At 39.2% G+C, this 16,801-nt stretch overlaps 2 protein-coding genes across 6 annotated transcripts in view; both read left to right on the top strand.

Annotated features, from left to right (window-relative positions):
* rasa3 (RAS p21 protein activator 3) overlaps positions 1 to 5,272 on the top strand; it is a 50,752-nt gene extending 45,480 nt beyond the window's left edge. For all 4 annotated transcript variants that reach the window (XM_046032060.1, XM_046032062.1, XM_046032061.1 and 1 more), the window contains exons 20-24: positions 505 to 587; positions 693 to 901; positions 990 to 1,093; positions 1,189 to 1,372; positions 1,821 to 5,272. In XM_046032060.1, coding sequence (XP_045888016.1) covers positions 505 to 587; positions 693 to 901; positions 990 to 1,093; positions 1,189 to 1,372; positions 1,821 to 1,896 — 656 coding nt within the window. In that variant the 3' untranslated portion in view covers positions 1,897 to 5,272. The remainder of the gene's footprint in view (positions 1 to 504; positions 588 to 692; positions 902 to 989; positions 1,094 to 1,188; positions 1,373 to 1,820) is intronic.
* A 1,422-nt stretch (positions 5,273 to 6,694) lies between these two features.
* pros1 (protein S) lies at positions 6,695 to 15,690 on the top strand. 2 transcript variants are annotated; one of them, XM_046033449.1, is made up of 14 exons: positions 6,695 to 6,902; positions 7,534 to 7,691; positions 8,371 to 8,395; positions 8,495 to 8,578; positions 8,701 to 8,823; positions 8,996 to 9,121; positions 10,689 to 10,817; positions 11,007 to 11,247; positions 11,900 to 12,086; positions 12,290 to 12,454; positions 12,586 to 12,754; positions 13,243 to 13,379; positions 13,702 to 13,930; positions 15,150 to 15,690. In XM_046033449.1, exons 1-14 carry the CDS (start codon positions 6,824 to 6,826, stop codon positions 15,338 to 15,340), a joined length of 2,043 nt encoding a protein of 680 aa, XP_045889405.1. In that variant the 5' UTR covers positions 6,695 to 6,823; the 3' UTR covers positions 15,341 to 15,690. The 2 variants fall into 2 exon arrangements, with proteins under 2 accessions (XP_045889405.1, XP_045889406.1); XM_046033450.1 differs by lacking the exon at positions 6,695 to 6,902 and adding an exon at positions 7,042 to 7,171.
* Positions 15,691 to 16,801: the final 1,111 nt, after the last annotated feature.

Raw genomic sequence — 16,801 nt, 5'->3', positions numbered from 1 at the left:
CTATAACTTCAGAACTTGCCTGACAATTATCATGTTTTTAAAGTCTTCAGTATCAAAGTAACCCAGTGATCGTTTTCTGTACATCCATGGGTACGCTGGAAACAGGAACTGCTTCTAACATGCTTTCAATGGTGCCAGGTTAGCAAAATGTAACTTACTGAATCCATGGCAACAGTATGCTTCCTGTTTACATCCCCAAAGGCCCAAAATGAATGACAAGAACTGTATTTCCTCAACATGATTTCCCCCCAAATAGAAGTATGACAAAGAATAATAAAAGGAGTGATATAACCAATTAATATTTTTAATGTTGCACCATGTATATATTTCTTAATACTAAAACTCAAAATTTTCAATCAATACAGGATGAAGAGATGCGTGTGTGTGTGTGTGTGTGTGTGTGTGTGTGTGTGTGTGTAACTCATGCTGATAAATATTATTTTACATATTCCTCCATTCTTTTTTGTCATTTCTCATGTCTGATGTGTTTCCTTTTACCTCCAGGTGAGGGCGCTCTGTGCAGCATTCCCATAGAGAACATTCTGGCTGTAGAGAGGCTAGAGGAGGAGTCTTTCAAGATGAAAAATGTAAGAACCACATGCAGCAACACCTATAAAATCTCTGGAGCTTTGACCATTTGACCAAAATCCCTCCAGCATGTATTTAGATTCTTCCCTTTTCCCCTGCTCCAGATGTTCCAGGTTATTCAGCCGGAGCGGGCACTCTACATCCAGGCCAACAACTGTGTTGAGGCGCGCGACTGGATCGACATCCTGACCAAAGTCAGCCAGTGCAACCGCAAACGCCTGAGCACCTACCATCCTTCAGCCTACCTCAACGGCCACTGGCTCTGCTGCAAGCTCTCAGCAGACACAGCCTCTGGGTGTACACCCTGCACTGGGTATGTAAAGTTGTCCAAAACTGTAGAGCATCAGGTCCCTTTCTCTTTGTTTCCACTCCCTCATTCTCCTGTGTGCATCTGTTTTCAGCGGTCTCCCAGCAAACATCCAGCTGGACGTAGATGGCGACAGAGAGACCGAGAGGATTTATTCCCTGTTCAGCACATACATGACCAAACTGATCAAGATGCAAGGTCAGACATGAATGTTTTTGTGAGAACGCATGTGTATAATTACATATTGTCCCTTTTGTTCCGTCTCTCACTCTGCTGCATGTCTTCCCCCGCAGAGGCCTGTGGCAGTAAGTCTGTGTACGACGGGCCCGAACAGGAGGAGTACTCCAGCTTTGTTATCGATGACCCCCAAGAGACCTACAAAACCCTGAAACTGATTGTTTCAGCGGTGCAGACCTTGGAGCAGCAGCACACCAAGTACAAACGTGACAAGTTCAAGAAGACAAAGATAGGCAGCCAGTATGTGGTTTGTTGTTCATTTATGCTTGTAGCTCAGATTATGTTTTGCTATAAAACTATAGTAATTGTATGTATAATGCAATGGAGGCTGAGAACTGTGGAGTAAAATTTAATTCAATACTGAGCTATTTCCTTTTTTGGGCCAGCAGGTGGTGCAGTCGTACAGTCCACAGTTGCCTGTTATTAATTTAACATGTACAAAGTATGTTGGAGATAAAATATGGTACTTTTAACGTTTTAAATTACTCCAATGTCGTAACTTTAAAAGGTGGTGTGTTTCCTGGATTTTCCCTTTCACCAATTCACATTTGGTTCAGACTTTTGGAGATATTTTGGCCTCCAGCTCTGCTCATCGCCTAATGATCTTGATAGAAACTTTTGTTATTTATGTTCTGTTTTTTTTTCTCCTGGCAACACATAAACACCTGCTTTGTCTTTGTTTCCTCAGAGAGCATCCGATTGGAGACAAGAGTTTTCAGTGCTACATCCGCCAGCAGTCTGAGAGCTCTACCTACTCCATCTAACCACGACCCTGTGTACTGTTTCTATGATGCCCAGAACCAGCATATTTTTCTTAATTGCAAAGAAATACATTTCCAATGCAACGTGTCTGTGAAAATTTCACTTTCACAAAAAAAAGATATTTCTGGAAGCAGGTGATGCTGGTTTAGAAACAAGTTTCACCTGACTGGCTTATTTGTTTTGTTCTAAGGAAAATATGAGTTTTAAGAGTCAATACCAGACTGAATGAGCTGTGCAGATGGACTGTTTTTGCAGTGTCTCAAGGTGCATCACTCCAAATTTGGAGAACAGACCTCAGATCGGCAAGAAAAAAAGGAGCAGAGGAAAGGAGGGATACGAACGAAGAGATAATCATACCATACATCTATTTGGGTCTCCTTTCTGTGATGTGATAAGAGAACAAACGTTTTCACTGGACAGTTTTGACAGTGACCAACACGCACTTTAGTGGCCTCAAAATCTATGGATGAACAAGCCTCGCAGCACACTTTCAAAAAGCTTATTTTATCTGTTTGATTTGTATTTAGTTATTTTAATGGTTGTTGAAATGTTGCATTGTATTTTTCTCTAGAAGGAAGGAAGGACTGTGATTTTTTTGCCCCTTGGGTGGTGGTGTCCCCGTGAACCTGCTTTTAAAAAAATTAGTGTTTTAGTGTTGTTTTTGTTTTGTCCCCAACCTCCTCAGGAAGGTCTGTGAAGGACGAGGGCACAGAGGAAGGCATTGTCGGGACCAAGCACCGCCAAGAGCAACTTGATGTTAGCTATCAAAAAACACTCCACGGACAATTTTATCCCACGTTTTTAATCCTTATCATCAATGTGTTGATGTATAGGTTGAAGTTTTTCACATTTCATTTAAAACCTTGTTCTGTTGTGGCTGGATATCATGCACCTGTGTAACCAGTACCTAAGTTACAGGATAGTTTTTCTTTTCTTTTTTATGCTCACACTGAGTCAGACAAACCCACAGATGCTTTTATTGTATCTGTGTATGCTGTTTGAAAGTATGTTGAACTGCACAGCATGGGTGAGTTTATGGATGTCAAGTTCTAGCTTCTCTTTTAAGTAATACAAATTACACTGGATGCCTGATTAGCTGAACTCCATCTTGATCTCAATCTATGAATAAAGAAATTAGATTATATCAAAAAAAAAATAATAATTTGTGCTATAAACTGAAATTGTAATGTCTTTACAATATACACTCAGTGGCCACTTAATTGGGGACACCTGTACAATATATGAAAAAAATGAACATCATAGGAATCCTAAAGGTTGACTTTATGGTAGAACAGTTGTATTGGATTTAATTATATTGTACAGGTGCACCTAATAAAGTGGCCACTGAGTGTATATAGTATATAGTGTGCAGAATTAATAAACAGATTTGTAATTAATTAATTAAATTACAATAACTAATTGTTATACCACATGCTGAACATAGAACCTTGGGTAGTTTCCCGTTTTGCCCAGTTGGTAATCCAATCTTAGTTGACATGCACACACATCCAAGGTGAATAAACATTAGTAGTTCCAGATAAGTAACGTTAACTAACTGTTCCAGGTGCATTTGCATGGAAAACAGTGTCTTTTAAGAGGTGTTGGTACTTGTTCCTGACGTCTAGGCTAAGATCAACATTCAACATACCGTCAAACTGCATGCAGGCATTTTTAAAAGCATGTTTGTTTCTCTCTGTGTGAGTAGAAAAATAGTTAAAGCCAAAGCAGAAATTAACAAGGATGGTTTTTAGCTTAACTTCTAATTAATCGATATACTAACATTTTAACCAGTCTTGTCTCAAGTTATGATTGTGAAATGGATAGTTTGTTACTGGTTGTGTTACCCTGTTAATGATGTAATTCTTCTGTTTTGTGAGTCTTACTTTGGAAAAGCTACCCTCCACCCCCCCCCTCCTGTATTTTAAAACCTATTTATATGCATTCCTTTGATAAAATGCCTGCTGTGAATCTTACCGGTCAGCGCCCCAGAATCTGTTGAAGGTACAGGTTTTATTGTTGTTAACAGGTTGATTTGTTCTATGCTTCCCAAAGGCAACCACTCTCATTAGCATTAATATCCATCAGCACTCACCCTCACCAAACCACTGCATGTGAAGTATGGTTGTAGTCACAAATCACAACAAATTTTTGTATTTTCCAAAATGAAGTACCTGGTTATGTAGCCTCATGGGTGTTCCCATGATCACAGGATCCCAAACAGTGCCAGTCATCACTTTTATAAAATTCTCTTTTTGAAAAAGAAAACAAAAAAAATTGTTTGGATATTTTTTTTTACATATGAAAACTGTTTTAAAAAACAGATAAGCAATTATTCAGATGACATCTTTTCTTTGTTGATATGTTGATCTATAAGGAAGGTTTCTCAACAATTTGACTCTGTTTTCTATCTTTGTCTTGTCATACAGAAATCTTGCTGTGTATATGAGTTGAATGACTGAGGTGTGTGTGTGTGTGTTTTGTGTGTATTTGCGTGTTTGTGAGTGTGTGCATTTGTCAGTATGTGCATGAGTGACTGACATGACGGGTTATATTGCCAATTGAATACACATAGTGTTACAGGTCAGGAAAGGCAGAGTCCCACTTGTTAAAAAAGAGAAAATCACTGCCTGTAGTTATACTAAAGACTAGTAGGACTGTGGAAACACTGTTACTCTACTCTGGCCTGATCAAGTGTATCTCCACTTTCCTCTTGTATAGAACCACTGTTCCATTTCAAGGAACCTTTGCCAATATATTCTCCCCAAACATGTTATGTATGCAACGCAGTAATAATGTTGATGAAACTTTAAGGGAGCACCATTGCTTAAATTCTGAACTTTGGTGAGTGTTTGTTTCCACCAGTTACTAACTCTCCTCAGGTTTATGAAACTCAGCATTTTGTTGTTGTTGTTTTGCCAAGAGTGAGAAGACTCGGAGTGATAAACCACCAAACAGCTCTGTCTCTCATCCCTAACTTGGAAATCATAATTATTTTTCATTTTCAGTGAAACCTTCCCAGAAACATCGGCAGTGTTGGTGGGGTAATGGCAGTTACAGTAATGGCAGCTCCTCCACCCCGAAGCCCACAAAGGAATGACTTATGCAATAATAGTGTTTCAGCATGCAATAATATTAACAACCCCTCAATAAGCCCATCAAATTATCACAAATTAACAACATACATCTGCTGACCTTTTGCAGTAAGATGCCTCTTCAGATAAACACTTATTATAAAGGGAGAACAGTGTATTTTGTACAAATATTTTAAAAAGTATTAAAGTAAGCCTGTTATATGTGTACATAAAACAGTTGAATGAATGGTGAAAATGTGATGTGTTTTTCCCTCTGAATAACTAAATGAAACGATATTAATGCAAATGTGGTGTCTGTGTCATTTGTTAATCAAACAGTTTAGTCTGCCTCTAAACTACAGTGTACAAACTCACATTAAGAGCTTCCTTTTCTTTCAATTGCTAAATACAATTGTTAAAAGTGACTCAGGAAATTGTTTTGATGATGACGGATTATGTGTCCATTGTATGTTAGTGTACATTACGTTTTGACATGACATGGCTTATTGGGACAAATGGAACACAGTTGTAATTTGTGTTATTGCTTCTACCTGTGGTTTTTCCTTTCATGAAAAACCAAACATCTGTTGTAAAAAGGTCTACAATCAATTTCAGACTAAAGCCTTTGAAAAGATTTCACGCTATTTCCCCCATTGGTCCATTGGTTTTTGTCATTAGTTTACTTTATCATGTACAGTGAATCATTCTGATTTTTGCCCTAACAACTTGGTGTGGATGTTGGATGTTCTTGTTGAATCAAATCGCCAAAAACGGTTTGCAAGTGTCTCTTCAGATCCTTGTCCTAGTCTTTCTTGCATGTACTCATGCTTATGCTTTTATGCATGAATGATGAAGGAAAAAGATCCTGTCTCAGTCTTTCAATGGAACACCAAGTATGGAGAAATGTTGAGGAGTAATTTAGGCAAATCATAACATGAAGCCAGAATTGTGTGCCAAAAAAGTCATTTTGATATGAATAACAAATATGGTTCATTCATTGTACATAATAATAGTGCCGGACCCACTGAGAATTCACATGCAGCCTGTACAGCAGCTTATTTTATTTTATAGATATACTGTATGGTTGACTCTCTGTACTCTTATCAATCGATCTATATGCAAGTTAAATTCTATTAAATATTAAATTGGTTTATGAGTAGTGAAGGCCTAGCTTATTGAAATCAAAATCCAATTTTTTATTATTATTCTTATAGTTGTAAATATTTTATGTTTTAGTCTTAATCAGAACAATAACAAGCCAAACGAAAAGTTAACAAATGGGCCAAATGTAGTGGAATGAGAAGTATCATATTTGCAAGTAGCAGAAAATGGAAGTAATAAAAATGTTGATATACAATAACAAAAGTACAAGTATCTCAAAAAGGTACTAGTGCATGGTTAGTTATTTTTCACCAGAAACACAAAACCATTTACAAGTAAGTTAAGGTGACATTTGTTGCAACAGTAAGTTGTCCTTTTTTTAATAGTCTATGGTTTGTACTTAAAGTGAACGATGAAAATTTGGCAGAAGACATGATGTGAGGCCTGTGTGTCTGCAGTTTCTCATGTTACTTGTTCTGTCCCCTTTACTTGTTCTTGTGAGTTTGGGGACAGAGACACTCATAGCACCAGCACTAACAATGTAAGTAAACAATGGCAGTGCGCGTGAGTGTGTCAGCAGCGCTCCCTAGCTGCCTCCCCTCATACCCCCATCTGCTGGCGGACACCGACACTCCCCCTGCCTCTACGAAAACATTTTCGGGAAGAATAAAGTTTTTTTTTTCCCTCGCACGGACCTGTGCCCAGTCAGTCTGAACTCAGAGCCAAACCGTGGCCTAGCAGGAAGAACGGCTCGACTATGTGGAGAAAGAAACGGGCACTTGGGGAATCCTTGGCTTGTCTCCTATTTCTTGTGACGCTCGTCGATGCTTATCGATGTAAGTATGTAAGGGTTGACATTTTTAACTCCACGTAGTAAAGTAATTCACGGAATAGCCTATGGTTACGGTATGTTAGTCTCAAGTGCCTGAGATTGAAAGAAGCTTTTCAGCCTGGATGTGAACAGTTGGGAACGCCTTCAGGGTGAAAAAAAACGTTTAACGTGAGAGCAGCAAACGGAGAACCGAAAGCTTGAGGGGTCATGACTCCTTTCAACACCGTGAAACAATGCTTGGTCAACGTGAGCTGCTTGTTACAACAACTAGGGGTGATTTCTCGAAAATAACGGTTTCGCAATGACCTTTTTTTCCAGGCCAATTCACAGAAGAGTAATTAGGTTGTCCACTTTGTCCATGCAGCAGACACCAGCCACATCAGCCATCTGTCATGAGGACTTAAATTCCAGCTGGGATCAGTCATGTGTTATTGTAATGTTGCTGCATATGCCTGGTTGTAGTAATCACACATGTATCACAAGTATCACTCCAGTGGTAATGTGCACAGTAATAGGCTTGTCAACATCTGATTGTTGTAATAGAAAACAAGCAAACACAACACTGACAATGGAAAAATATTTTTACTCCATATACTTTCAATAAGTGTGTGTTCATGTGTTTATGTATCTCCTAGTCCTGAGCCAGAACAGGGCCTCCCAGTTCCTGAGCAGGCACAGGAGAGCCAACTCTCTGTTTGAGGAGAGCAAGAAGGGCAACCTGGAGAGGGAGTGCATCGAGGAGCTGTGCAACAAGGAGGAGGCCAGGGAGATCTTTGAGAACCAGCCAGAGACGGTAAGTGGAGCAGCGGCCCCCTCATCTTACAAGACAGCCTGGTTCTCAGACCTCTGAATCGCTTAACCACGTGTCAGATTTGTCTGTCAGTTGCAATTCTGATTATCAGGGGAAGAGGGATGAAGAACATTCTGAGATGAATTAAGCAGTGAAAGCGAAAGAAAGCGCAAGCAGTAGATCAGACCAGGAATAAATGATTATTTTCAATACTGATGAATCTCCTGACTAATCAAAAATCTATTTGATCTATAAAATGTGAGAAAATAGCAAAAATTGCAACTTGAGCTCAGGGTGGCATCTTCAAATGTCTTACTTTGTCCCACCAACATCCATAATCCAAATATATTACAAATATACTATCATAGAGTACTATGGAAAACAACAAACATTCACTTTTGAAATTATTTTGACACTTTTGCAAAAACATAATATCAATATTGAATAATTGTCTTTCGATTTATTGACTAAATATTTCAGCAATAGATCAGAAGCTGTACTGTCTTTTACAGACTTAATGTCCTTCCAGTGTAATTAAGAAAAAACTAAATGTGCAATCTTGGTTCATCCAGATTTATTTTTCAGTTTCGAACAGAGCATTTTTTATTCAGAGCACAGCTGGCTATAATCTCACTTTCTGCACATTCTTATTGTACAAAATCTCTTGTTGTGTTTTCTCCAGGAATATTTCTACCCCAAATATGTTGGTAAGTTTGCTGAATTTAATTTGTTTCTTAATATGTTGCATCATCAGTTTTGTTTAGCCTTTACTCGCCTATTCTGATGCAGAACACTCTTTCTTACAGCGTGTCTGGGTTCACACCGTGTAGGCATCAGTAACCAGAACTCGGATTCTGTCATCCCATCGGATCTTCGCTCGTGCGTGAGAGGTGAGAGGCTTTTTTTAGTTAGCATTTTTATGTCAGTTAGTCTGTAAGGCTAGTAAAGGTTAGCCTCTCCTGTGAAATGCTTTTATGAAGGCTTTCATCAACAACTGTTTGTTGCACGGCAGAGATCAGTGACCAGTGCACGCCTCCTCCATGCTACAAGGAGGGCACAGAGCGCTGTGTGGACGGCCAGGCCTCTTTCACGTGTGTGTGTAAACCCGGCTGGAAGGGGCTGCGCTGTGAGGACGGTGAGTTCTGATACATCATTTGACATTTTAAGTTTTACTTCAGCTTTTAAATAAAGACTCGCATGCCTCAAGTCTAACATGCATAGACTTAATTCAACTTAAAAGTGATAATTTTAACCTTTTCAAATGATTGAACTGGCTGCTGATGTGATGTGATGTGTTGACTGGACAGACATCGATGAGTGTTCAGATCCGGAATTTCCTGCGGGATGTAACCAAAAATGTTACAACTTCCCCGGCGGTTTCCAATGCATGTGCGAAGATGGCTACTTCATCAATGGCAAAATCAACTGCATGGGTAAGATGTCAGTTTCAGTTTGTGCAGCTAAACTTTACTTCACTTAAATTACACCAAAGGTACAGTTTACTGTACTTTCTGTGTGTGTGTATTAATGGCTAATGTCCAATATGAAGACATCCAGCTGTTTTACTGTCCTTATTGAAGAGGAACATATAGTGCTAAGCAGCTGAGCAAACACACACGTTTCTACGTGATGTATTCTTTTTGATAACTTCCTTTTTATTTATTCTTATGGACAATTGAACCCTACGCATTTCAGAACAAAAACTCTGTTTACCAGCTGTTGTTCCCAGGGCCAGAACTGTTTGTTATTTCTAAAGCAGACCTGAGGTGACCTCTTATGTAACAGACTGTGAAAAGCTGATTGAAAGATGGTCCCTCCATTTCACTGTAAACAGACCACCAGTTTCATTTCTCTGAGCTGTTAGATCCTGCTCATAGTTTTTAGATGCTTGGATCCCGGCTCTGTCCTATTTTGTGTTGGCAGTTCACTCAGTGTTTATCTTTCAGTGTGTTGAATGCTTGTTAAGTTCAAAGTCTCCACAAACATGGGCTGAGTCTTGATTTCTTTGGTAAATTTGTCAGTTTTTTTTTAAAAATTTTTATGGGCTACGTAGATTTAAGAGACCATACAGATGGTATTGCACATAGCAAGTTGTTGAGTGATTGATGTTGACATTTTCCAAATTATACCATGAATTGAAACCAAACAGCTAAAAAAATGTTTCTTGTTGGAGCTGCAATTTAGAATGATCAATTCATCTGTCAAATATTTTCAAATGAAACCATTCATTTCAGATGTAAGAGCCATGTCAGCACATACCTACATTTGATAAAATATTTGTTGTTATTAAATGTCATATAAGTTCTAATAATAATTAAGTTTAGTCCATAAAATGTCAGAAAATATTGAAAAATGACCCTCGCAAGTCCAAAGTTATATCTTCAAATTGCTGATTTTGTTGAAGAAACTGTGTAAAATCCAGAGATGTTTAATTTACAATGATCGTTGACAGAGAACATCAGCAGATAGTCACAGTTGAGAAACTAGAGCCAGTGAACCAGTGCTTTATAAATGACTTAAGCAATTAGATAATTATCAAACTGGTTGTTGGTTGTTTTCTGTGTACAAAAACTTGTTTCTACACTGATGTACGATTTGAGTCTTGGCAGCTGAACCTAATTTTAAATGAAAGCAATGATTTTCCACGGCTGACTCTTTCTGTGAACCAACCACCAGGGAAGAGTTTTCAAAACGGCCTCTGCATGCAGCTGGACTGCATTATAGCACAACAAGTAACTTTTACTAAATAAATTAAGGTGCCTAAAAGCTGCCTGAAAGGTACTGTAGGTCATCAATGTGAAAATCTATAGTATGAAATTATTTGAACTATGGAAGTACAAGAGATTGCAGTTGTTTCTGTCATATTTATTTATTTCATCCAGGTAACAAAATTACTCTTGAAAGTAAGACCACATAGTTTATCTGCAATTTTATTGTTTTAATCAGGACAGTTCATATTACAAATTTGCCCATTGTCAATGTTAATTTACTGTTTTCCAGATATCAATGAATGCCTACTGTACCCCAGTATCTGTGAAGAGCCGGCTAAGTGTGTCAACACGCTGGGTCTGTATGAGTGCAAGTGCCCCCTGGGTTTCAAATATAACTTCACTTCTAAGACCTGCAATGGTGAGACTTCAATTTATTGTTCCTGTCTTACCACCACAGGTCATATAGTGTGACTCGTGACAAAACTGAGTACATTACCAGATTTTTGTATGTTTGAATCCCACTCATGGAACAAATTACAATCACACACCTTTTTAATCAAAAAGCAAAAGACCACTGCCTGTACATTTTTCTTCTCTGTTGTTGCAGATGTAGATGAGTGTGAGTTGAACCTGTGCGACGGGACTTGTATAAACACAGTGGGCAGCTATACATGCCACTGCGATGGTCGTCAGGGTCTTCATTTGAGGGACAATGAGCGATACTGTGAGAGAATCCCTATCTGTGTGGACCTGCAAGACTCCAAACACCCTGCGTTACTTTACCTGGGGGAGCAGTTTGCAGGCCTTCCTGTCATCTTTCTGCGCTTCCGGCTGCCGGAGAACACAAAGTGAGGGTCTACCACAAAAACACACACACACAAATCTAGTGTACTTCTATGTTTTTAAAGGTTGTGTGTTTTACCCCATTTAGTGCATACAACATCTGCACTGCATTGTACCACAAGTCAGAGCATAAAGGTTCATCCTTGACCTTGGAAACAGTAGTTTGATCGAAAAAAAATCTTCACTCAAAATCAAACTGTAGCTTTCTAGATGGAGTACATAAATGTGAATTAATTACGCATCTTTATTCTCCACAAATGTGGAAATTTGTCTTTGGCTTCACAGGCTGGTTAAAAACCACATCATTAAAAATAATAAATTAATTTATCGTCTGAAAGTGAATGTTGAACAAAAATGTTTTTAATTTTAACAATAATAAAAATAGACCTGATTTTCACTCCTAGCTATCTGAAACAAGTTCAAGGCCTCTAGAAATAGATTTTCATACTATACTGATATCAGTGCTTGGAAATGCCTGGTAAAGCCCAAGCACAAATCAATGTTTAAATGGATGTCAGTAAATGTTAATGGCGTGAAAACTACTTTGGTTTTTCGTGATTGGACAAAAACATTGGAATAGACAATTACATTAGTATTTAATTACGATAAAGTTACTGTGTAAACTCATATTTCTGAATTTCTGTTTCTGGCTGTCAGGTTTGCAGCAGAGTTTGACCTTCGTACATTTGACCCAGAGGGAGTTGTGCTGTACGCAGAGTCCTCCCAGGACTCGTGGTTCATGTTGGGGCTAAGAGATGGTCGCATTGAAGTCCAGTTCAAAAACCAGCACTCATTCAAGGCCACCAGCGGAGGAAAAGCCATTAATGATGGACAGTGGCATGTGGTAAGAAAGAGCTGTGGTCCAGTAATTCCCCATACATACTGAGCTTGTTCCCCTATGGCTAACATATTGGTAGCTGAAGTGCTAATCGATAAACTAAACTGATGGAAAGTGGATTGTGTTCGGGTAACCATATGCTCTGGCGCTAAACTGCTTTGAGTAATAGTACAGTGAGAAATACTTATGATGATATATGTGACATGCAGATCTCTGTGGATGAACTGGAGAGCAGCATCAGTGTGAAGATCAGCAAGGAAGCTGTGATGAGCATCAACAGCCCTGAGAGTCTCTTTACTTCAGTTAATGGCAAACTGGAGACCAAGGTCTACATCGCTGGTCTGCCTAACCGCACTGACAACCTCATCAAACCTGTAAGCACGTCGTCTGAAATCATGCACACACAATGAATCACAGACCGAACATGGACCCCGCCCACACACACACACACACACACACACACACACACATTTATTTAAATATTATGTATTTATCCAACCATTAGATCAACCCTCGACTTGACGGCTGCATCCGGGCCTGGAACTTGATGAACCAGGGGGCATCTGGAGTAAAGGAGGTCATCCAGGAGAAGAAGAGTAAACATTGCTTTGTGCATGTGGAACGAGGATCGTTCTTTTCTGGGGCAGGACTGGCACAATTCAACATTGACTACAGTGAGTAAGTTAAGTTATACTTTATTAATCCCTATGGGGAAATTTGTATCCATCCTAAATATTTAGGAGCAGTGAGCAATCACAGCACAGTGCCAAAGGGGCATATGTAGTTTTGAGCATGGTGCTTTGGCTTGAAAGCAGCGACAGGAGTGTTTCCAAACATGCATGTGTTCTGCTGTGGGACGAAAGTGAAGCACCTGGAGGAAACACATGAACAAGGTGAGCACAGAAAACCCCCAGTTGGCCTGGTGGGTTTTCAAACAAAGACCTATTTTATGTAGTAATATAGTCCTGCACAGGTACATAGATAGTTGGTTCCATTGTAGCTGTTACATCTATGTATGTTTAGTGCATTCCTTATCGTCACAGAACTTTTCAGTCAGCGTTGGGTAAACCAGAACCATTTCAGTTCAGGTGAAAACAATTTCCAGCCTGACAAAAGAAATATGTGTGTGTGTCCTTGTGTGTATGGGTATGTGTGTAACTAGGTGATTTTGGGAGCTGGAATGTGGATATCAAGATGAATATCCGTCCATCCAGCAGCACAGGTGTTCTCTTTGCTCTTGTCTACGACAACACAGTCCCCCTGTCGGTCGCTGTGGTAACACAGGGAAAAGACGATGCTGTGAGTTCATTCACACTTTTGTTGGAAATAAGCTTGCGTGTACCTCTGCATGTCTTTACACTGGGGCTGCAAACTAACAATTCTTTTCATTGTTGATTAATCTTTCGATTATATTCTCAATGAATCAATTAGTTGTTTGGTCTATAAAATGTCAGAAAATTGTGAAAAATTACGGTGTCTCCTAAAGCCTGAGATGACATCCTCAAATGTCTTGTTTTGTCCACAAACCAGAGATATTCAATTTACTGTCATAGAGGAGGAATTATTTTTTAATTACGCACACCAATTAAACTTTGCAATGTTATTGCCCTCCATGCTCCAGAACCTGCAGGTGTTCTTGTACGGCACCTCCGTGGCGACACTGAACACAGTCATGTTGTGCTACCCCGACCGGCTAACAGTGCAGCTGAATGTGACTCCCACAGAAATCCAGATCTCAGCCAACTCCTCCTCTGTTACCTACATGAAGCCTGATGCTCTGCGGGAGGCACTGCTGCGCCTCAACACCACCATGCAGAACCCCGTCAGTACATATATTGGTGGGATACCAGGTTAGTTAAAGTAATAAAATAAAGTAAGAAAAAGTATAAATGTAACTCTTTCAAAGAGATAACTATGAGCACAATGTGCCATATGATCACCATGAAAGGGCCAACATGGCTTCCTGGCTGAAATCATTTCAATATGAATACCAACTGCTCCCCATCTATAAATAACAAAGCAAACATTAAGGGAATATCCTCTCGATTGTGCTGTAACAGCATAACTGTGGACTGCTTTGCCAATGTCATCGTGCTGTTATACTCACAGTGACAATGCTAACCATTGTCACTGCATGTTAGCGTTTGCTAATTAGCACTAAACACAAAAGCACAGCTGAGGATGATGGTGGATTCATATATTTTACTTACATTTTTGACCAGACGATGGCGCTAGATAAAAGCTTAAGAGACCACCAAAGTGATTCCAAGTCATCCTGAGAGAACATGAATGTCTGTACCACAATTCATGGCAATCCATTCAATAGTCCAAACGTCAACCTCATGGTGGAACTAGAGGAAAGCCCGGGGGATCATTTTCTGGGAACCATGAATGTCTGTACGAGATTTCATGGCAATTGATTCAATGGTTGTAAGGAGATATTTCAGTCTGGACCAATTTGGTGGGTCGATCGACTAACCGTAATCCCAAGAGCCACGCTGGTAGCATGGATAAAAACATTATCATTAGTTACTCCACCCTCTGAACAAACAACACTGTCAGATTTGTTGTTAAATGTGTGACTAAATAAATTCAGTAAAGTCAGTCTCTCCTGGTGTGGACTAGACTATATGAGTTTACATTATTAGATTACAATTGCTTTTTTAACTTCAGTCAAGAAGTTGTGACTCATTTCCATCCGGGCCAAAAAAGTAAACAACAATGCAGTTCTCACCTTTCTTCACTGGTTTCCAGAAGTCTGAGATAAAAAGAAAGAGAGATTTTATTAACTTTTATTTTATGAATTACATTTTAGTTTCGTCATTTTTTTGTCAACAATATTGCACGTTAAGATAGTCACAGTCAGTGTTTAAGTACATTGTCGGCATCTTTGTTTAGTTTCGTCTGACAAAAGTAACACTAGTGTGTTTATGCTATTTTGTTGTTTATATTATTTCAGGTTTTTTAATTGTGTATTATTAACTGTGGCAACAAAAAGGGCCATTTTACCACCATCACTGACTCATTGTCGTGCTCACTGACTGTACCACTCTCTCTCGCTCTTGTCAGATGATGTCCCGTTTCCTGCCACCCCCGTGACGGCCTTTTACTACGGCTGCATGGACATCACCATCAACGGCCAGCAGCTGGACTTTGATGAGGCTCTCAGCAAACACAACAGCATTAAGTCCCATTCCTGTCCTCCTGTGTCTTCCCTTGACAGTCACCCTGATGCACAGAAAGTGACCTTAATTAACTAGCGGATCACTTTAAAAAGCCCTCACCTTAGGATGCATCCCACAGCGGCCACTTCTTGGGATATTTTGGAAAGAGAGATAGAGAAGAGGATATGGGAGGGAGGGAGGGAGGAGATGAGAAAGGAGTGACAAGAAGAAGAGATGGAGGTAGACGTTTATAGTCATTTTTGTCGACTTTCTCTGATGGTTTATTTTAAGCGCTGTCCTGCGGTTTTCATCCGTACAGTTTTATTGTTCCTGTTGTGGGAGCTTTTTTTTTTTTTTTGCTGTTCTTGTTGTTTATTAAGCTAGTCTGAAACTGGATGATGTAGTTGTAGCAATTTGTTGAAATGAATTAAATGGTTTTCAAGAAACATTTGAGCTGAGCTTTCTTGAATCATGGTACTATCTCTAAATTCTCTTCAATTATGGTCTCGTGGAGGCTGGAGACAACAACAACATCTGGAGACAACTGAAGAAATTGTGGTTGTTGGTTGTGGCAGTGAAAACTACAGAAGAGAAAGCTGAGCTTACAGGCTTTCAATCCAATTCTGTCGCATATTCTTGCATGAATCACCATTCTTTATTGGAGCTTTGGCTTCCTGATGGTTTAGTGATGTTTAGAAACATGGCTTATCATTTGGCATGGTTATCGGAGATGCACCTCTCATTACGGCTGGTCTTGCAAGGCTATCCACAAGTTCTTCTATTTCTCTCCTGATCTTCAGGGTTCTCCTAGATGTCCTGTGATCAGGTTTCACCCTGTATATAAAACAAGCCATCTTCAATATACTGTATAACTTGAATTATAGTTGCCTAGTGTTTGTTTTGTTTGTTTTAATAAAATTGGTCAAAGCAGCTTTTGCATTTATCTACGATCTTGCCATAGCCAGAGACAAGCACCTATAGGAAATGCATTACAGGTATCCTGGTAGTCTTTAAATATGAAGTTTTGAGAAATGATTATGCTGCATGTTCTGACATAACATAACAAACAATATACTAGGTCCGTTTCTCAATCCGCAACAGTGTAGTAGCTGAAAACAGTAGGTTGTTCATAATGACATGACAAAGCATTTAGCGTCAGGTATATCTTCAACACAGTAATTTCCAGAGAACAATTTCTTATTCTTTCCTGTGGACGTCTTTCTGGCAGTTCTTGTGTCCTAAGCTTTTAGTGACACAACAAACTTGCAAAGCATTTATTTACAAAACACTGTTTGACTCGTGTGTGTTTTTCTAATCTCTAGTGATTAGATCTAGTGAAAGGAACGGGTGCTTAAAATGGATTTTTAGTCATACAAGATTCAGGGGAAACAAAACAGAAACAAAAAAATACTTGGAAAAGGTGTGGTTATAAAATAAACTGAAAGTAATGACTACTCTGATTCTACCACGTTAGTGGGGATAGAAGCTCTCAGATCCTTTACTGAAGTTAGTTAAACTGCATTAAACACAGTCCTGCATTCAAACTTTTCTCAAGTA

The sequence above is a fragment of the Micropterus dolomieu genome, linkage group LG20 (assembly GCF_021292245.1).
Source record: "Micropterus dolomieu isolate WLL.071019.BEF.003 ecotype Adirondacks linkage group LG20, ASM2129224v1, whole genome shotgun sequence".
NCBI classification, from domain to species: Eukaryota; Metazoa; Chordata; class Actinopteri; order Centrarchiformes; family Centrarchidae; genus Micropterus; species Micropterus dolomieu.
The sequence above is the reverse complement of the archived record's forward strand: the minus strand, read 5'-3'. Positions and strand labels throughout refer to the sequence as shown.

Excerpts from the sequence above, each read along its gene's own strand:
- pros1 (XM_046033449.1), top strand. The coding sequence starts at position 6,824 with ATGTGGAGAAAGAAACGGGCACTTGGGGAATCCTTGGCTTGTCTCCTA. Across the intron at positions 6,903-7,533 it reads GCTCGTCGATGCTTATCGAT|TCCTGAGCCAGAACAGGGCC; the intron begins GTAAGTATGTAA and ends TGTATCTCCTAG. Across the intron at positions 12,755-13,242 it reads ACAATTCAACATTGACTACA|GTGATTTTGGGAGCTGGAAT; the intron begins GTGAGTAAGTTA and ends GTGTGTAACTAG.